Consider the following 19,995-nt stretch of genomic DNA (forward strand, 5'->3'; position numbering starts at 1 on the left):
TCCTATGGAACCACCACTAAACACCAGTAACATCTACCACAGCCAAAAGGAGCACATTATCAATATACATAAACTGCATTCCTGTATGAGCAGAATGGAGGTTACAGGAAGGTGATTCACACACACAAGCACAAGCAGAGAACATTCTAACAGCCCATTTTGGGCAGAGTAAGTAAAAAAATCAATTTAAAAATACGTAACAATCTACATGGCTGACTTGGAAATGAAAATAACCTGGCTTTGAAAACAGGTATGCTGCTACTTCAGTCATCCCAAAAGAAATGCCAGAGCAGAGGATGGGATCTCAGATATTTTCATCCATTCTTTTTTTCCTTTTAACTCCCCTTTCTAATACAGTGCACCATGTTCCTCCAGGTAAAATACACAGCACTGCTTGTGGGATAACAGATAACCTGAAGGAAGTATGCCAACATTTGTGACACCACAACGGTTTACCGAGCAACCACACGCTGCTAAATGTTTTCTGTTCAGTCCCCCAAAATAAAATGTATCAAAGTGTAAACCTTGGCAGAATAATCTCCCAGTCTGCAGACAACCTCCCTGACTCTGCGAGTTGCATATTAAAATCATCACACACCGAGGAGTCCCAAGGCACACAGCCCAGACAGCCTGGGGGAGGGGACAGCTCCGCAACAGACCACAGATGGAAGGGAATGATGCTCAGCTCAGCATCCACTGCACCACTGGAACAGAGGACGGGCAGTGCTGGACAGGCTGCTGAATCCCAGGATCGCTGCAGCCACTCTGGCTTCTGCAGTCCTGCTTCATCATTCCCCAGCAGTGAGCTCAAGGTCCCACTTTCCCCTTGGAAAGCCCACCTCTCCCTTCCTGGTCCCACGCCATGAACATGCCAGACAGACCTACAAGGATCATGGAGGTCCAAGAGGTGGAGAGTCACCATCTCTGCTTTACAGTAGAGGAATAAAAATATTTTCCAGCTAACATTTCTAATCAAAATATTTACCAAAATACTTTCTACGCTGGACTATTTGTGGTATAGACAATTACTTCTCTGTTTGCAGATTTAACACTTACCTTTATTGCAGATAATGCTGGAGGGTTGGATGCATACTTTGCCCTTCAATTACCAGGGTGGATGTTTAAGTAATGAAACACTTAAGCTATTTTATATCAGCTTTAGGCAAATGCATTCAGCTGACGTGGGAGTGAAACAGGCAAGACACTGATCACCTGTGCTGACTAAACCTGCGGGAGGATGGCTAGAAGAGAAGCAGGCAGCAAAACACACCCTGAGATAGTATTTATGACAAGCACAGCTCCCTTAAAGTCCCTGTAGTTATTAAATAACAGCCATTCCCATACTAGTGACCCTTTACCATACAGAACAGAACTTGTAGTTACAGCTGGATGTTTTCATTAGAAAAGCCTTTATACACAAAGTTTCTTGATCAAGTGCATATAAAGTGGCAAGAGTTTACACATGTAAAATAAACACTAATAGCCTGTGCTCAATAGTCCTGCTCTCAAAAAAATTACCATAAAAGAACAGCAACTTGAATGTGCAATAAAAACCTGCTCATTTCCCACCTCATCTAATTCTGCAGTGCTTCTCTCCAGCTGAACAGGAAGACTACTTCCATTTGTTTTCAAGTAATTGAGAAACATTTCAGGTCTTTATCAGCTCTCCAATCTTTCTTCCTTTCACACATTCCCTAGAATTGTTGCCAACAGCGTATTTATAAAAGATCCAGCCTCACAAAAATACTCAGGCAAACAATGTTGCAGGAAAAAAAACCAGAAACTGAAGGAGCCGTTATGTAGGGAAGACTTAAAGGGTTGGATCACTATTTGAACAGAAAAAATAATTTGTTTCAGTGGACAGAAGAGCTGTGTGAGGGAGCACTTCCTAGGGCTGCACTCCAGCAGCAGCCACATACCTTTCCCCTAAGGGTGGAAATGCGTGTTTATTTTGGAAGGGGTTTGTGCTCCACATCACAAATGGAAACATTCAGCTGGGGCTGAGGCCTCAGAGCAAGACTGAACTGACAACACACCACAAACACACCCCCACAGGAAACCTCCTTCCTCTTACTTCGTTTCTCTTTCCTGAGGCCTCACCAGTGACTGAACCTGCAGCAGCCCAGATCAGCTCAGAGCTACACGTACGAAACACATGAGTTCATTATTGGCCAGGACGGCAACTTCACACCTCTGTGACAGACAAATCAAAACTTACTATTAATTAAAAAGAATTAGACCTTGATCACAGGCTTCTAGCACAGAAGAAGCCAACCCAAAGGGCAAACCCTCCCTCCCCCTCAAGCCCCACCACCTGGCCCTGCCCACCCACTTCAGCAAAGTGCCTTCTCCTGCACAAACACTGCTGAGAGCAAACAAGGAGCTGCACAAACACCCTGCCCCAGGCAGCTGAAAAACAAACTGAAAAACCCTTCCAGATCCCATCTGCACTTGTATGATTTCTTTTTCTCCACTAGGGCCCAACTGGTGCAAGCACCTCGCACTGCCATGGCAACCCAGTTGCAGAACTCACACACACATAAAATGAAGCAATTTTTTTTAAGCTACCACAAACAGCTCCGTTAAATCATATTTATAAAGATCTCACCTACCAAAACCTACATTTTGCAAAACACCCAGTTCCAGTCCAGTTTTAATCTCTGATTTAATACATCCTGCCATTGGCATGCATTACCTGCAGCAGTCCATTCACTCAGTTTTACTGTGCCATCCTGTCTTCACAACTAATTTAATTGCTGTGTCCCACATAGGAAATAAATTAACTGAAGACAATGATAATCCCTGTGCTGCCTTTTAGTTCTAGTAGCATTTGTCACTCAACCTTTTGAAAATGTATCCAAATAAAGCACTTGGTGCAGCACTGCAATAAAGTTTACAGTCAACTCTGAATATTCTAAGAAAAAAGTTCAGTCAAATTTTCCCTCTTACTTAATTTTGTATTAATATTTTCTATATTTTAAGAAATTCCTGCTACCTCTCATAAGCTCATACACATCACTCCTTAAAGATAAGGAACTGGACTATAAAGTGGAAATAAAGCATTTCCAAAGAGCAACCTGAAAAGCAACGAGTAGTTGCCAGACAAAGGAAATTCAAAGAAGGGTCACTTACAGGATTGTAAATAACCCCTGGCCCTTCCCCTGAGCATGACCAGGAGGTTCTCTGTAGGACAGGTCCCCCCCTTCTAACAATGCTGAACTACAGAAAGATGCATCACTGCTTTTAACAGGTGAAACAATAAATGCCAAAGCTGCTTCATTTCTAACATAACTATGCTTATTCACTGCTGTCTTCTTCCTGATTCATATTTTCTAGCAATAGAAGTTGCTGAAATACATGGATGGTGAACCAAAAAAATCGAACAGATGGAGAAATGCAGTCCCCAAATTTGAAAGAAACAAACTCACAAGCATACCTGAAAAACTGACGTTATTAACTAGAAACTTAAATGTGGCAGTTTCAAGCAATTAAAAGCAAAGCTGTCACAACAAAGACAGAAATAGTAACATCCCACAGAGGGAAAGCAGAAGGCTCTGTGTCTCACTAGTAACAGAAATGAAGAGCCACTGCATTAACACGTGAAAATGAATTTAGTTACTCTGACAGCAAAAACATCTGCTGCTGAATTGTGATATTAAAAAGTCATTATAATCCATTACAGAACAATGAAGCCTTTTCACACAGAAACGAGCTGATACAGAGAACAAAACAGGCAATGCTGTGAAAACAGAAATATTCCATTTAGATAGAAACTTCTCTCATGTATCTTAATTCCAAAGTTTTTTTATGTAACTAAGATTTGATGGGACTCATATACTTCTGCTCCCTTCTGAAAGTAAAATCCACTATTATGAACTACATGAGATCTCACAGGGCAGATGCAACCGAATTCAAACTAAAACTTTCTGACCTCTCACTTTCTACATAGGAAAAACTTGGAAAGAAAAGGACAGAGCTTCAATAAATTCCTGTTACAGTGTCTTCATCATGCAGTTATCACTTCATTTTTCTGAATTCATATTATTGAAGTAATACTTAATTTCTGCTGTATGAATCATAAGAAGTGTTTGAAACCTACGTTGTTTTGTCCACCCCTTACGTTAGGCTTGGCTCCTCTCTAATTCTCAGCCTTTGGGAATCTGGGAAGATCCACTTGCCTGTCACCTAATTACCCACCAATAAATTACAACACATTTGAACTGGTTCAGAACTGTTCAAATCAAAGGACAGACAACACAAAAAGATCTGTAAGCCATCAGCTGCAGAAGAGAGACATTACCTTGCCTTTTTTCCTCGCCTTTCTGAAAGCCACAGCTTCATTAACTTTTCTCCTAGGGAACCTGGCAGTCCACTGCCCCCAAAGGGAAGGCATTCCTTACCTCTGCTGCTTCCTGACCATGCTGCAAACCAGCTCCACTCACTTCCCAAGCAGAAAACCCACACAGAAAGAAAAACAGGCAGTGATGGCAGCAGGGGAAGTAGTTTCTCCTAAGCTCCGTGAACTGAGTTTACACATTAAATTGAGTTGAATTGTGCAAGGGGAGAGGGGCAATTACTTGTCTTTGAAACAGATAAATAACTACTAACAACTAAATGGGAAACTACATCTGTCTTGACAAAAGAGACGACATATGCTGTGTTATGGTTCACAGAAAATTAATCCATATATTCTTGTCAAGAGGCTGGTGTAGAATACCCAGCAAGATAAGCCAAAGCTTACGCTGAGAATCCCAACAAACTTCAGGAACATAACAATCCTAGTAAGATACACTCCCCTCATTAAACAGATACAAAGAATAAAAAGTACAAGCACACTTCTAAAACAAGCTTATAAAAATATCAAACATTTCACAAAGAATAAACATGAACTTACCTTTGGTTTTTTGTTCAGCAGCCTGAAAGAAGAGAAGAACAAAACAAATCAACTACTTGTCAATACTGCAAATTATACCTAATAATTATAGGGCTGCAGGCCTAACTTTTTTGCAGAAACTGTACACATAAATCAGGCATTCATTTCATTTAAGGACTAGAGAATGTTAGTTTAACTCCATGTGCTAGGAATGTGAGAATGGCAACCTCTGTCTGACTGAAGCCAAAAGCAGATGCCCAAGAGGCAGTGCAACGCACAACAAGAGATGACAGCAGCCCCATCTACCCACGCAGCCTTCCCTCTCCTGAGGGTTGGAGGCTTTCTGGACCCACACTATATCTGTGAACCCTTTAGCACTCAGCAGAACTAACTTCTGTGGTTTTGTCCAGCATCCCTTTGAATCCACCCACACTACCAGCTTACACAGAAGACCTGTTTATTTTTTAATCTGTTTGGAATCTACCCATTTTTTTTAATGATGCCTGATTTTTATACCAGAAAAGATGGTGATCAATTCTTATTTAAAATTAAAACTAACTGTGCAATCCAGAAAATGAGGGAGGAGAATGCACAGCAGTTAAAATGAGCCTGGGATCCCAGAGTCCCTTCAGCACTGCTGGGACTGACCCAGGTACCTCTGGCTGAGGAATGGCCACGGGAGCCAGGAGTGCGAGCAGCCCCTTCCCACCAGGGCACAGGGAGCCCTGGCACAACTGCTTGGGCAGGGATTCTGTGACCACAGCCTTTCCACAAGCCAGTGGCAATGATCACTTGTGCCAGGCTCACTCCCAGAAGTGAAGCTGCAGCATCAGTACCCACACTCCCATTTAAAAGTGAAGGGATCATTTACAACGAACAAACCTTTTTCTGAGCACCTTCCTTCTTTTTCTTTTCTTCCTGCTTTTTCTTTTTCTTTTCTTCCATCAAATGTTCCTCTTCTTGTGTTTCTTGTTCTTTCTCCCTGATAAAAACAAAGGTTAGGAAGAGCTTTTCAATAAGATGAAGTTTCTCTAGGAAGGTGAATAATCCATATTTGCATTGCTAACTTTCTACATCTCATGTCTAAAAAAGGCTGCTTCTAATGCTGCAATGAAAGCACTAAAAAAAAGCTGTTCCAAAACTGAAACTCACAACAAATAAAATAGCAGGCAGTGAGAATTAAGAAAGGGTAAATTTTATTTCGAACCTCTTTCCACAATCACTCATAAGTACTACTTAATATTAGCATATTCTAGGGAAAGGAAGTTTAAAACTGGGAAAAAAAGGAACAAACCCAAGTAATTAATTCAAGTTCTGCTGGCTTTCAGCAGCTGTGATTCACAATATACCTTGAAGATCATGAGCAAGTACATTATTTTGCAGCTATTTTTCTCTTTTTGATCAAACACATGCTGCATTAATTTTCCATACGCATCAATTTTGTTCTCAAGAGTTGTAAACCAAGGCCCAGATGAATTCCAATAATCATATTTTGTGTTCCTCCTATAAATTCTAGCTGAAGAATTTGCATTAATGCAAAACAAGACTGTTCTGGTACCATCTTGATTAAAAATTAACCTGAATTGTTCCAAATCAAGAAGAAAATCTATTTGAAACCTTCCGATCTCTGCTTTCTATGTCCATCACTGTAATAAATGGTTATAGCAATGACCCTCCCCAACATCCTTTTCAATAAATACCAATGCAAATAATTCATTTACTTCTCTGTAACTCCTTTATCTTCCTCGACAGCTCTTCAGGTCCTGATCATTTATCAACCTTACAGATCTTCTGAGAAGGCTGTTTCTGATGGGCTGAAGCCATTTACTATCACTATTATTAGATTCAATGTCTTCCAATTACTCCTCAAGACCACTTTTAGCCTAATTTACTTTTGCTTTACATTTAACTTGCCAAAGCCTGCAGCCCTCCCTCTCTTTTCTTCGTTTGGATTTTTGCTGTTGTTTAAAAAGAGTTTTTTAGTTACAAAACTCTTTTTTTGGTCACAAGGTGTGAGACTGCTTTTTACCTAAGAGAAAACAACCACTCTTCAGATTTTGCACATTGTGTCTTCAACGTTCCCCATGGAACATTTTGCGTCTTAGCAAGTTTGCATTTTCCTACATAGTTTCCCTTTGTTATAAAAAAGGAACATTGTAGCCTTTTGATATTTTGATTGCTGAAGGATGTTCCCAGATTTGGCTTTTTCACTTGCCTGAAAATACTGATCCTGGCCACTGCAGATGCTTTAACGCTTACACAGATCCTGTATGGAGCTCCAGACCAAATTAAAAGCAGATTCCCTTTCCTTGTGTCACCCCAAACTATAAACACTGCAGCAAGCAATTTACAGGTCTAAACTTAGGTGTTAGTGCCTTTTAAAGACACTTTACAGCACTCAGACTATTTACAGAAGTGAGAGATATGGCAAGAGCCAGGGTCTGGAATAGCAGCCAGAGGTTGGGCACATCTGGAAGCTCCTGGTGCACCACTGGAGGTCCAGACAGCTGAAATGGCATTAGGTGTCTGTATTTTAGATACTGAACCTTCTGTCACGACCAAAAATCCACCACCTGCACGACTGCTCAGTTTATGCCAGTTCCAAAGGGCCACCTTTTAAACACTGTACTGTAAATTGAGGTTTGGAAAACACTCACCCTTAGGAAATGCAGGTGAGTATTTGCATTAGGAGTTAAATTGCACTTAAGACAAAGGTACTTGAAACTGTACTTTTAAATGGCTTCTTCTAGGACTTTGCAAAAAAAGCAATGACTTAGGTTGCCAAAAGAAACTGAGTTGAAACTCAGTCATAGATTTGCCTTTATTCCTGTTAGCTCGGAGGAGAACTGAAGTTCCCAGGATCTCAGTAACTACAAAGAAACAACATCCAGTCCCTTCATTTTCAGTGCTCCCTACCCAAGTCACAGCAGACTCTACAAAGGCCCTGTTCCAGTGAACTCTCCCAAGCTGTCAGACTATTGCCAGAGGAAGTTCAGCCTTTTCGGTTTTTGAAAGCAGGTGAATGAAACAAGCCCATGTAAAATGAGAAACTTGTTGGTTTCCTCTTGCTAGTACTTAAGAAACCCCACGACATTACAGCAATTCCAAACACCACAGTTACATTTAAATCCCCTTCAATACTCAGAGCAGTATTTAAAAACAAAAACAAAAAACCACACACAAAAAAACAACAAACCACCACCACCATCACTTTCCTTAACATGCAGAGTTTTCTTTACGCTATGAAAATACATATTATCCAAGTTTCTTGTTAGGCCTCTTTTTTTTTAACATCTTTCCCTAAAATACCAGATTGAAAGGGATCTTAAGGATCATCTGGTCCAACCTTTCTTGGTCCAGCCAAGCCTTAGAAGTGTCCAGCCCTGGGGATCAACTTTCACCACTGCCAAAAATCATTCCTCACACTGGACTTCACCATGAACTTTTGTTTCCAGGCAATGCACCCTCTCAGTAGATTTTCCAAATCAAAGAAGAGCAAACATTTTGCTCCACTAAGAATACAACATATTTTATTACAGTATTATCACAGCAATTACAACATCAGAGGTAGAAGTGCCACTCCTCACAAAAACCTGGAGTTTGGTTGTGGGGTTATTTTTTCATTTCTGAGATTAAAATAGCCTCAGATTAGCTCAGAAAATGATACTGTAATTTTTAATGGAGTTCAATTTTCAAAACTGATTTACATAATGACACTTCTGAATACATGTGCTTTAAATATGCTTAAAATAGAAATTAAGCTCCAAGCGGCCTCTTAGATGGCAACTCTTGCTGTCACTTTTAGGCAGAAATGAGTCATCGAAGAGCAAAACAAAAGGAAAACAATAAAAACATGGCTATATAAAGTTTGATTACATTGTCAAAGGCATGTGTTGTAGCTTTACTTCCTGAGCGACAATTTAATCTTTATTGCAGGAAACACGCTAAAACATTTATGAATACAAAGCTCATGTTCTAAAGCAGGAGTGTCTCAGAATATCCCTGTAGGAGTTTGCCTTGTTCTTACATATGGATCTGAATTGTGAAGGATTTTTATGAGCAAGGAGTTTTACTACAGAATGAAGTAGTGTTTTTACAGATTGCCTAACCCAAGGTTATCTTTAAAGTGCATGTGCTTGAAAGCTCTCGGAACAGGAAAGCAAGAGGAGCTGCAGGTCATGGCCAGAACAACTGGAGCACTGTGGCTCTGGCCTGTCAGTGCCTGTTGCAGAAATTTTTATTAATCCCTTTAAAAAATTAACAAATTTAGGCTGATTTATTTTTTTACACTAAGTAAGGACTTGAGTTTTCTAGTTGGTATCAGGCATTGGATGGCTTCCACAGCTGAAGGCACAGCTGGTGTTGTGGATCAGCACTGCTGGGACATTCTGACAGCACTCTGCAATTTTCCTTTTGGGAAAGGAAAATTTGTGTTCTTCAACAACCTTCAGGCAGAGTCTATTTGTATTATTGCCCAGTGTTTTAGAGTTCAGAAGTTCCTGCAGTAACTGAGGGCTAAACAGAGACCTGTCTCTCTTGTCATTCTATGTCGCACTGCTCCAAACCTCAACAACCTCATTAATTTTGTTGTACATGCAAGATGCTGAAGGTTTATTTAGTAACATAAGAAAACTGCCTTTTCAACATAGCATTCCTAACCTTTGTCTACAAATGCCTTTGTCTGGTTTAGTGACCATAATTTAATTCCTCTTGTACCTTAAATCCTACTTCATGCTGGAAAAACCTCCCGTGACAGTTGTGGAAGTTGCTCCTATTGACAGAAATCCTACACCTTGCACACAACTGCTCACGTACTGCTCTGGTTTTGACTTCCCTCACCGTACAAGAGGCCATTGTGCATTCCTGCACAGGCATTTTTCCTAACAGTGATGATGGGAGGGGAAAAAACTGGGAAAAAAGAAAATCTTTAAACTAGAATTGTAAGGAACAGGCAAACAATCATCCAAATGCAGGCTGGGGAGGCTTTTTGGAAGGAATTAATACATCCATGCATTGTTATAGGTGATAACAGATAACAGAGGGTCTGGACAGCACAGAGACAAGCTCTCACAGACAAGTTCTCTGAATCTGGTATCATAGAGTTTCAAACAGAAAGGAAGAAAATTACTACTTAGGAAGTTCTTCAAGATCTGACTGTATGAAAAAAGTGACTGAAATCATGAAGGCAGAAAACAGCCTGAAGGATAGCCAGGAAATGGGATGAAATATTAACATTAAAAGAAGAACATCTAACTCCAGAAAGGCAGGCTTTGATTCCTTCAGGACAACTAAAATACTGTCCCACAGGAAGCAGCAGGTGTTGTTGCTTAGAAATCACCAGGAATCTAAATAACAATGCAGATATCCACACGCATGGGACAAATCCTACATAAAGCAAGAGGTCACCAGAGCATCAGCAATCCTTGTTTTCACAAGTGCTGGAACAGATAAACTAAAATTCTGTATTTGTCTAATTTTGTTTCCTGCTTCATCTCTGCACAGCCCAGCTCTGTGACCTTTCCAGAGTAAATATGGGTGAAGGGAAGGAGCTGGTGTGACTGTTAAAGTGCCAGCTTTGTTCCCTTGATATCCAGGCTCAGTCATTAATCAAGAAGAGTCAAGCTGGTCCCTAATTACAAGCTCTCCAATCACCTCAAAAAAGAAAGCAGCACGCAAAACTAGGTCAAATAAATAAGAAGGAAATATTAAAAAACCAGCACAAACACACAGGGACAAATTGAGAAAGGCCAGAAAAAATATGAGCACTGTGCATGTAAAAAGCAACAACAAATCAACCTTTAAGTGCTTCATTAATATGCAAGAGGAAATATTAGTTTTGATTCTCGGTGGGAAAGGGGGAGCAGTGACAGATGACCCTGTGAGGGCTAAAGTGACAGTACTTTTCTTTCTGCTTGAGCCCTCCCTAAAGAGGTCAGCGGGGAACAGATGGCCAACAACCGCCTGCGCTGGTGCGGAGCCCGCAGATGACGACACTTCTCCCAGGGATTTCTCCCAGGGATTTTGTGGGGCTCTGTCCAAGCTGGTGCCAAGGGCAGCAAAGCACCGACAGCCAGGCTGCTCCTGCCCCAGGATCTCCACCTCCACCGCTGCAATGGTCCATTCTGGCTTCCTTCCCAAAAGGGCTGCTGAATACAGCTCCAAGCAAGAAGCTCGAGATGTGTTTTAAAGTCCCTTTTCCCAAAATTTGGGAAGAAAGGAATGATCTGGCTTCTCAGAAAAACTCACATGACCTGGCAGGGAAGAAAACGAGATGGAGCTAAACATTTTACTACTACTCCAAAGAGGAAATCAGGCCAACAAAGGCAAGAACAACTTTAAAATTCCCAAGAGTAATGGGATGTTTCTCCACTGGCTGGGCCTGCTGTCATTTACCACGGGAACAACTGCATCTAAGTCATTGCAGGTAACCTTAAAGCATGAGCAGGTGGATGGATGGCACTCTGGAAGAGCAGCAGATGGCAAAGACTGTGCATAAAACTTACAAGGGAAGAGAGAAAAACATCAGCAAGACCTAACAAGGATTTGTGGAGCTGAAAAAAAGCCTGATTTTTTTTCCTACAGCATAGTACCAGGCATTTTTAGAAAAGGACGAAAGAGAGCAAACCAAACTACATAACTGACTTTTCAATCCACGTGGATTAGTAAGAATATGATTGCTTTATTATTTAATAGTTTTAAGGTACATAACAAAATTACAATAAAAACTCACAAAACCCCTCCCACAAGGCAGAGACCTGATGAATTTTTGTTGCAGTATGCCACATGTCCAGCAGCAAAATTTTTATTAACCACTTTGCTGCTGGAAAAATGGGTACACTTATTTAGCTTCCAGAATATGTCACGTCATGGGGCTGCAAAACAATTAAGGAGGGACAATATTCAGAACACCCTGATGAACTCAAAATGCAGAAAAAAGGGAGAGCGTTATTCAGTGATAAAAAGTGCAGGGTACCATGTTTGGCAGGAAAAATCCTATATAAATATAGCATAGGGAACAAGTGGCCGAACACCAGCTTTGGGGAGGAGAAAAAGCAGGTGGCTACAGCGGATTTCACTCCAAAGGCAAAGCAACAATGTCACAGACGGTCAGAAATTCATCAGCTGCTGCGCTGTGTCCAGTTTGGGACTATCTACAGCAATAGAGACACAGGTCAGCTGGAGAGAGCCCAGAAAACAGCACCACGTAAATCAAAAAAGCACAGGCCCTTGGAAAAAACTTCAGACTTGGATTCACTTAATCTAAAGAGATGGAAACCCCATTATTCAAAAAGGTGTTAAAGACAGAGGTAGAGAAGCATGGAGTAAAATCTTTCTCCTTTAGCTGCGGTAAGTAGCACTGAATTTAAATTGCAACAAAGATGATTTGGATTAGGCATAAAGAAAAATCCTCCACACTGAAGTATTTTTAAAACCCCAACATTAAAATGTATACCAAGTCTTTATAAATATACATTTGAAGAAGAAGAAAAACACGAAAAGAAAATAAGATTTTTTTTTTTTATGAGGCAACACTGATACAAGACCACACTGACTCCTAGACACAAAAAACAATTAGACAGAGAACTGGAGGCCTCTACCCATCCACAAAGTGAAATCCTACAATCTCCTTTCCAGGGAATTAGTGGGGGAAAAGCGCTCAGTCACACCACTGTGGACAAGATAAGTCTATGGAGGAGTTCCGTGCACAGGTGTGATCACACAGCTTGAAACGACACCCTGCAACTTGAAAGTCTGGGTGCAACATTTGTTCCTGTCATAAAGGAATTTCAATGAGAGTTTTTGTTTGATCTCAATTTATGATTTCTTAATCCCATGTTTTCAGGTTTCTCGCTGTCCAGTTATGTCCCTGTCCTGCACTTAACCCTCCTTAACAGATTATTTGCCTTGACAGGGGATTCCTGCCTCTGAAACATCAAGCTATCATCCACTGCTAACAGATGTGGGCTGGGACTTTGATACCTCCAGTTTCTCGTGAACTTATCTTGAAGTGCGTAACAGAAAACTTATCTCCTGAACAGGGACAGCAGCCTGATTCCTGCACTCACTTAGAAATTCCACCAAATTTGAAGTCTCTGCAGGACCACAGTGTAGCTGCCATTCAATTCACCCAAGAACATCACAGCATTAGTTGAGAATATGGTGTGAAAAGCAACACATTCAATTAAAATTGGTGAAACCAGAGGCAGGTTTTAGGTTGTCCAAAAGACTAAATTAATAATCCTGTTCCTACAACCTGTAAAACAGAAATTCCGGGATCAGAAAGAGCTTCTGTGTTCCATACTCTGTCTCAAGGCTGCATTTCCAGCAGTAGCACACAGTGTTTCCAAAAGGCCATTTTGGACTATTGGTTGAAGAGCAATAAAATCCTGGCAGGACCCCAAGGCAAGAAAAGGAGAATGCCAGCTGGTGTGTGCTGCAGGACCTGGACTCCCACTGGAAGTTTCCAGTTCACCCAGTGTTAACTTATTGTGACCCTCCTTTATGTACACGTAAGGTAAATAACCACTCAAGCAGATTAGATTAGAAGAAAAATATAGCAGAATAGGTAGTTACTACCATTCAATTCAAGGTATTTTTCAAAAGCGCACCGACCTGGCCTTGTTTCAGCTTCTACTGGTTATTACCAATGACTAGAAGAGGGGGGAAATTCCAGAGAAGAAAATGTTTCACAAACTAAGGATGCAGATGAACTATGACTGGTAAGCCAGAACTTTGAAGAGCCCGTATTTGAGCACTGCCAAGTCGCAGAGAATGTTTGCAGGACTTGGGAGTTTTTGTGTTTCATTTAGAGATTTCCTTTTGGGTTTGTTTACACTCCAGTTTCTCCTGGTGTGTTTAGCTGAGAGGGATGGGTACTGATTAGAGTACTGGAGTACAAATGGGAATGTTTCAGATGTTTGTTACCCCTTCATTACTAGGTAGTGCACACCAGAGTGCATCTGCAGAGCAAAACTGTCACTGCAGAGGATTTCCTACTCACACCATCCCTGTTTCAGGTGGAGCCTGGCTCCAGCCTGCTCCCATGCAGAAAGCATTAACTGCACCCTTGGAACTCATCATCCAGCGAGGTTTTATTTAAAAGGAATCTGATAACTGCACTCCAAGACACATGACGCCAATCAAAGCACAGCAAGTGAGGACAATCACTTGATCAGTCATGGAAGTTCCAATTCAAATGAAGAGATTCATGTAGATAATCCCATAGGGATGCCACCACACAGGCACATCCCCTCTCCTGTGGAGGTGTTGCTCTCCACAGTGCAGGGCTATTAGTGTACACACAAGCTCCAACATGCTTAAGGAGTCAGTGGGTAAATCCGGGCATGGGCTAGAATACTGTACACCAAACTTCACCCATTTATGCATTTCAGGCACGAACCATACCAGAATTTGCTCCCTCAATCTGCTGACAACACCCCAGCAGACCTTAAGTACCCCATCATGGGCACCACTCAGGCTGTGCAAAGACCAAGAGAAAAAAAGCCCCACATCCCCAAAAAAAAGCTTGCATTAAATTCACCACTCAAAGCAGGCTACAAACAGCAAGAAACATGCTACGAAAAACAACCCTCCTCCCCCAGCAAACACGGACTGATGGAAAAATTAAGCTACACACTGTGAAGAGTGCAGATAACCAGATTTACTCTCCCAGCACTGCCTCCCTCCCAGGCCTGATGATAGCTACCAGCAGTTGATCTGGCATCTGCTCCACAGCTCGTCCCCAGTCTTCCTGGGACATAATGCACAAAGGAAAACAGCTTTGGAATCCAGCAGCTCAGCAAGGGCACAGCATGTTTGTCTCTCCAGATACTGTTGGCTATTTTGGTTTCTGCAAATACTTCAGAAGATGAGAGCTCTGTGCCAGCAGAGGAGAAGCCCCCCTCACTGACCAAGCGTCACTCTTTAGCTGACCCAGGAGCAGAAGCAATCCACGGACAAGCTGCTGGCTCTGTTTAGCTGAACTCCAAGAACTCTTTAGAGGAGCACTGCTTCCTGGGGCAGCTGCACAGGGATACTGTAATGTAGGCGGCCAGGAAACTGGAAGAGAAGCAGCAGCTCCACGGGATGTTTTGCCACGCAGGCTCAGAGCTGACCACTCCCAGGGATGGAGCCTGATGGAGTCAGTCAGTCAGTCAGTCAGTCACCTGTCTGGCAGTACCAGGGTCAGGAGGGACAGGCCACAGCTGGGAGCACTGTACAGCAAACCTTCAGAGCCCTCCAGCAAGCACAGCTAAGCCTTTATGCTCCTCTGTTGAAAAGACTGAAAAGCAAGTTTGCGTAACTATAATGATGCACCGTTTTGCCTGTAGGGATTTCCAGCACACCTAATCCTCCTTTCCCCATTCCATCACAGTTAGGTGCCAGTACTCAATTATTTCTGAGCCAAATCACTTTGTCAGCAGCAGGTGAAAGCACACTGAACTTATTTATTGCCAGAGCTGAAGATCAGATTGGTGCTCTCACATAGGTGGAGCTGGACAACACAACCTACAGCATCAAAAAGTAGGAAACAGAATTTACCCTGAAGACAGATGTGTTTATGGTGCTGCTCTTGTGCTTACTCTGGGAAGAAGGTGATGCTGACATCTTCAGCAAAAAACACCCAGCTTAGAGCAGGCAGAGGCACACAGGTCCACCACTGGGTGTCCATGTTCATGAGTGGTTCCAGTGCAATTAAAACAGGCCCAGGAAGGTGAGCAATACCTACCCTTAGGCAGACTTCCGGCCACAGGCACAGTGGAAAAATGCACACACACTTCCTTCATTCCTACCCACAGGCAGGGAAACTGTACCAGGCATGTCTAAGAAGAACACCACACACCAGCAAGACAGTGAGGAGCAGCACTGACCAGACACACATGTGTCACTCAACCTAAACACTCATCTGCCCATCTGAGATGACCTACGGTCCCCTCCAGGCCAGGATTTCCTGTGATATTAAAATCATACCCCAACTGTGTGGCAGAAGCTGTAGAAGCCAATCTCCAGGAAGCCAGGGGCTGAGCCTCTGCTACCACACCACTGAGATCTCCAGGTGTCACCTCAGAAGGCACAAATGGTGGGAGATACAGGACACTGCTGCAGCCCTGACTCCAGGAAGCTCATGGGGAGACCTGGATGGGGGAGTCAAAGGACAGCGGCCTCACAGGGAAGGGGTGTCTCAAGATCTACGATCAGAAAGAAGTACGGACACTGTTCCTCATGCTGTAGAGCCCAGCATGGGAAGGACGAGGTGCTCTCTCTCCACACCACAACACACACACTGCCTTGGGAAGCTGAAGTCCCTCTGTACTGTGTCACCTCACCATAGCTGTCCCACATGGACAGGTGAGGTGAACGCACAGCTCCTGACACAACAAGGCAAAACAAGATGCAAAAGGGAAAAGAGATGTCAAAAGAACTCCTTGTCTCAGAAACCAAAAGGGAAATACACTTAAAGCAAATACGATGATGGAGATTTAAGTTTTTGTAAAATGTTTATTCTTTTAGAAGATTTCAGAATACACAAACCCATAATTTCCTTCTTCTGCATTTTTAAATTTGCTGAGTGAGCTCATTGAACATTCAAGCTGTTGTCTTCAAGTTTTCCAAATACCATTCTATTTAAAGGCACTGTGAATAGGGAATTCAATTTATCAAATGAGTGAAAGAAGAATTCTTAGCAGGAACCCTGGTGAGCTAATCAAGAGTCACAATAAAATGTCAGGGGTCCTGGAATTCTCGGCAGGAGGTTAACACCAAATTTGATCCAAGTCAAGGAAGACAAAACATACTATAGACTAATAGAACTGTACTAAAAGTTGTGCACTGCAAATACATGAAAATTTAAACGCAAATGAAGAAAATCTACTTGGTTTGTGCACTTTATACACTCCTAGTATTTAACTACAAAAATCAAAACATGTTGTTCACCATGATCATGTCATTTAACTTAAAGACAACACTTTTTGAAGATTTTAATACATTTTGAAGCTAGTAAGTTTTTGTTCCACTGTATCTTCAGCTGCAATGCTGTTTTAAATTTGAAAATTAAGACAGTAACATAATTTGAATAAGATAAGAAACAGTTACTCTGTACCTATCTTTAGGCTGGAAACTGGATTCAGTAAAAGATTTATCCTATCATCCAAAATTAAGGAAACAGCATAATCCACGCTAGCACCTTTCCTTCCACAAACCTACCAGAGTTTAAAAGATCAGCTCTGCAGTGCTGAAAGGGTAATCCTTAAAACTTGATGAACTTAATGGAAATAAACTTCTCTGTTCCTCTACTTCACTTTCCATAGTAAAAGCATAAATTAGAGTATCAGACCCAGCATCAGAATGGGCCATCATCCATTTTTCAACTTAGCAAATGAATAGCAGCTCCGTGGGGGAGGAGAGACAGGGTGGGAGAGAGATCGGGAAAGGAAATAGCCATAAATGATCTTCCAGGACAGGAAAACTAGTTGCAGTAAATACCACTTTGGAAATCAATTTATGGTCAATTATGATCTTAGTAACAACTATTTCATGCCTTCATTTACTGCATGGAACACCCAGGGGAGCAAATATTCTCAGAAGTATATCCAATATGTCTCCAAGTACGTTATCTGACCAGTAGATGCAGACAGAATTCTAGAAAGAGCAGCTCTTGCTTGTCTGGATGCTGACTGAGGGATTGGGATGGGGGAGGATGGAAGCACAATTTCAGAGCAGTTGGACTATCATCACCCCGATAAAACAGATTACATCTATCAGTCTGGGTTGTTGGCTTCGAAAGCAATGAGTTTTGTCATCACTGCAGTATTTCACCTAAAAATTTATGAAGCAAGTTTCATTCTCACAAATGTAAGAAAAAATTAACGTTGAGGGTCTTTTTTTAAGCAAATCATTATGTAAATATCCATCCACTAAGCCAACCATTGCTTTATTCGATTATTACATGTAAATGCAGTAGCAGAGTATAAAGACTGACATCTCTAATGTACTGTTGGTGTAGTGAGACTTACTCGGACCATTCTTTTCCAGAGCGAAGGAGTTGAGTTCTATGACATTGATTAGAAGAATAGAAATAGTAAAAATTACACATTCACCAAGCTCCACCAAGTCCCAGATAATAAATCTTTCACCCAAAACAGTGCTATTTATACAGAGACTCCGCTCCTTAACAGCAGCAGTTCTATTACTGTGAGAGACCAAATTTAGCTCCACACCTGGATCAGACAGATGTATTTTATTATGATCGTACTCGAAAACATTAAATAGCATTTAGTTTGCTACCATGAGGCTCTCCTCCTTCCCTATCAGAGGATGTTACATCTTCCATATTAATTTATTTTTGAAAGACTTAAGGTAAACATATACTTCATTATAGTTTACATCAGCAAAGAGAAACCAACAGGCAGAAAGATGTGAACAGCACACGTATGCCAACAGGTTATTTTTAACTAAAAGCAATTTTTTCTGCATCATGAAACAGGAATGAGGTATAGTACTGGGCACTTCCAGCATTCCAGCCACGACAACATAAGGAGATAAGGATGATTAGATTTGCAGAGATGGGGCATCTTTTGTAAAAGAAAAAATTTCAAGTGCAGCACCCATTTCAAAGCTGACACTGTAGTAAAAATTCAGACAACACAAACACTGGAAGCAATTCTCTCTCCTCTGTTAAGTAAGCTTGTGCACTTGGTAAGTGCAAGTAAAAACACTGAGAGAAAAGGAAAGTTGAGATCTGCAGATCGACAGAATGATGTTAGCAGAGGGATAATGAGGAATCCTGCTCCAGACTGCCTTTGGTAAAACACTTGTGTAAAGAGACTTACTTGATTTACACACATCCCCCCCCCATTAGGTTATGCCTGCAGTGCCATTAAAGTTTTTAACTTCATATTTCATGTGCAGTATCATCCTCAAGGCTACTGTGAACATACACTGAGTTCAAGCAAAAACATTACAAACACCACCCAAGACCACCTTCTATGGCCCATTAATGACCTTGTAGGAACACAGGAAAATGGCAGTCGGCACATTATGCATCTGTACAGCTGATTTTTTTTTTCCCTTGGCATTCTCCCTGAACTGCTCCTTTTTTCTAGAATGGTTTGTGTTAAAGCACTGGGCTGATGCTCTTTTGTTTACCAGTAACCAGCTACTGTTTAAAAACAAGGATCTCCATTGTCAGCACCAATGAATGACGGGAGCATCAGCCATGAAAACACTTTGGAATTCTGAAGAACTAAAAGACCTGAGAGTCGGAGGCTAGAGCAGGACTGAAATCAGACTGACACAACACAGATATCTGGCTGAGCTTAAAATAGACTTGGCAGAAGTCAGCCTGGACTAATAATCGATCTGTGGATGTACTGACCACCCAGAACGTATCCAAGCCACAGCAAGTGCTCCCTATCCCTCCATCAAAACAAAAAGCTCTCCCACTTCCCATCAGGAAGCTTTGGAAATGCAGGATGAGAGAGAAAACTGTAAACTTTGAGCATACAGAACACAGGAAGGGAGGAAAGGGACAGGAAGGAAAGCAGCACATCTCAGAAAAATCAGGTAATGCCATTCTAAGAGACTCCTCTTGGGCAAGACCATAACAAAGGGAGCACCACCAACCCTTCAGAAAGTCAGCACGGGAAAACATGCACAGACCCCACAAAAAAGAAGCTGGGGGGAGAGAATTGGAGGGAAGAACAGATCTGCCTCCGGAAAACACCCATGGGCAGCCACTAAACATAGCCCAGGGTGGTTGTTTTCCTTGAGGTGGAAGGGAGACGGGTGTTATCTTTTCCTAAATGAGCCTATAGCTGGTAGCTGCATGAAAACTATTTTGAGATATATAAACATATTTTTCTCTGGGGCTTAATTACCACAAAGGATGCCGACCGATTTGACAAGTCAATTTTTCTCTCAAATAAAAAAAAAAAAAAAAAAAAAAAAAAACAAAAAAAAAAACAAAAAAAAAACCAACCAAAAAACCAAGCCAACCTGAAAAACCTCATTGTCTAGCAATGCAGAGCTTAAAAAGCAGCCCAAACATCCAAGGGATAAATATTAGGTATTTTCAATACAAAGCAATAAGCAATTGTTACCATTTCTCCTAATCGAGCTCCTAA

At 41.6% G+C, this 19,995-nt stretch overlaps 1 protein-coding gene across 16 annotated transcripts in view; it reads right to left on the reverse strand.

Moving 5' to 3' along the window:
• The window catches only part of TNRC6C (trinucleotide repeat containing adaptor 6C), a 97,710-nt gene that overhangs the window by 71,627 nt on the left and 6,088 nt on the right, over positions 1-19,995 (reverse strand). For all 16 annotated transcript variants that reach the window (XM_032129380.1, XM_032129373.1, XM_032129388.1 and 13 more), the window contains exons 2-3: positions 5,756-5,855; positions 4,895-4,916 (exon numbers count right to left, since the gene is read on the reverse strand). In XM_032129380.1, the coding sequence (XP_031985271.1) occupies positions 4,895-4,916; positions 5,756-5,818 (85 nt within the window). In that variant the 5' untranslated portion in view covers positions 5,819-5,855. The remainder of the gene's footprint in view (positions 1-4,894; positions 4,917-5,755; positions 5,856-19,995) is intronic.

Source organism: Corvus moneduloides, chromosome 19 (genome assembly GCF_009650955.1).
Source record: "Corvus moneduloides isolate bCorMon1 chromosome 19, bCorMon1.pri, whole genome shotgun sequence".
Lineage (NCBI taxonomy): Eukaryota > Metazoa > Chordata > Aves > Passeriformes > Corvidae > Corvus > Corvus moneduloides.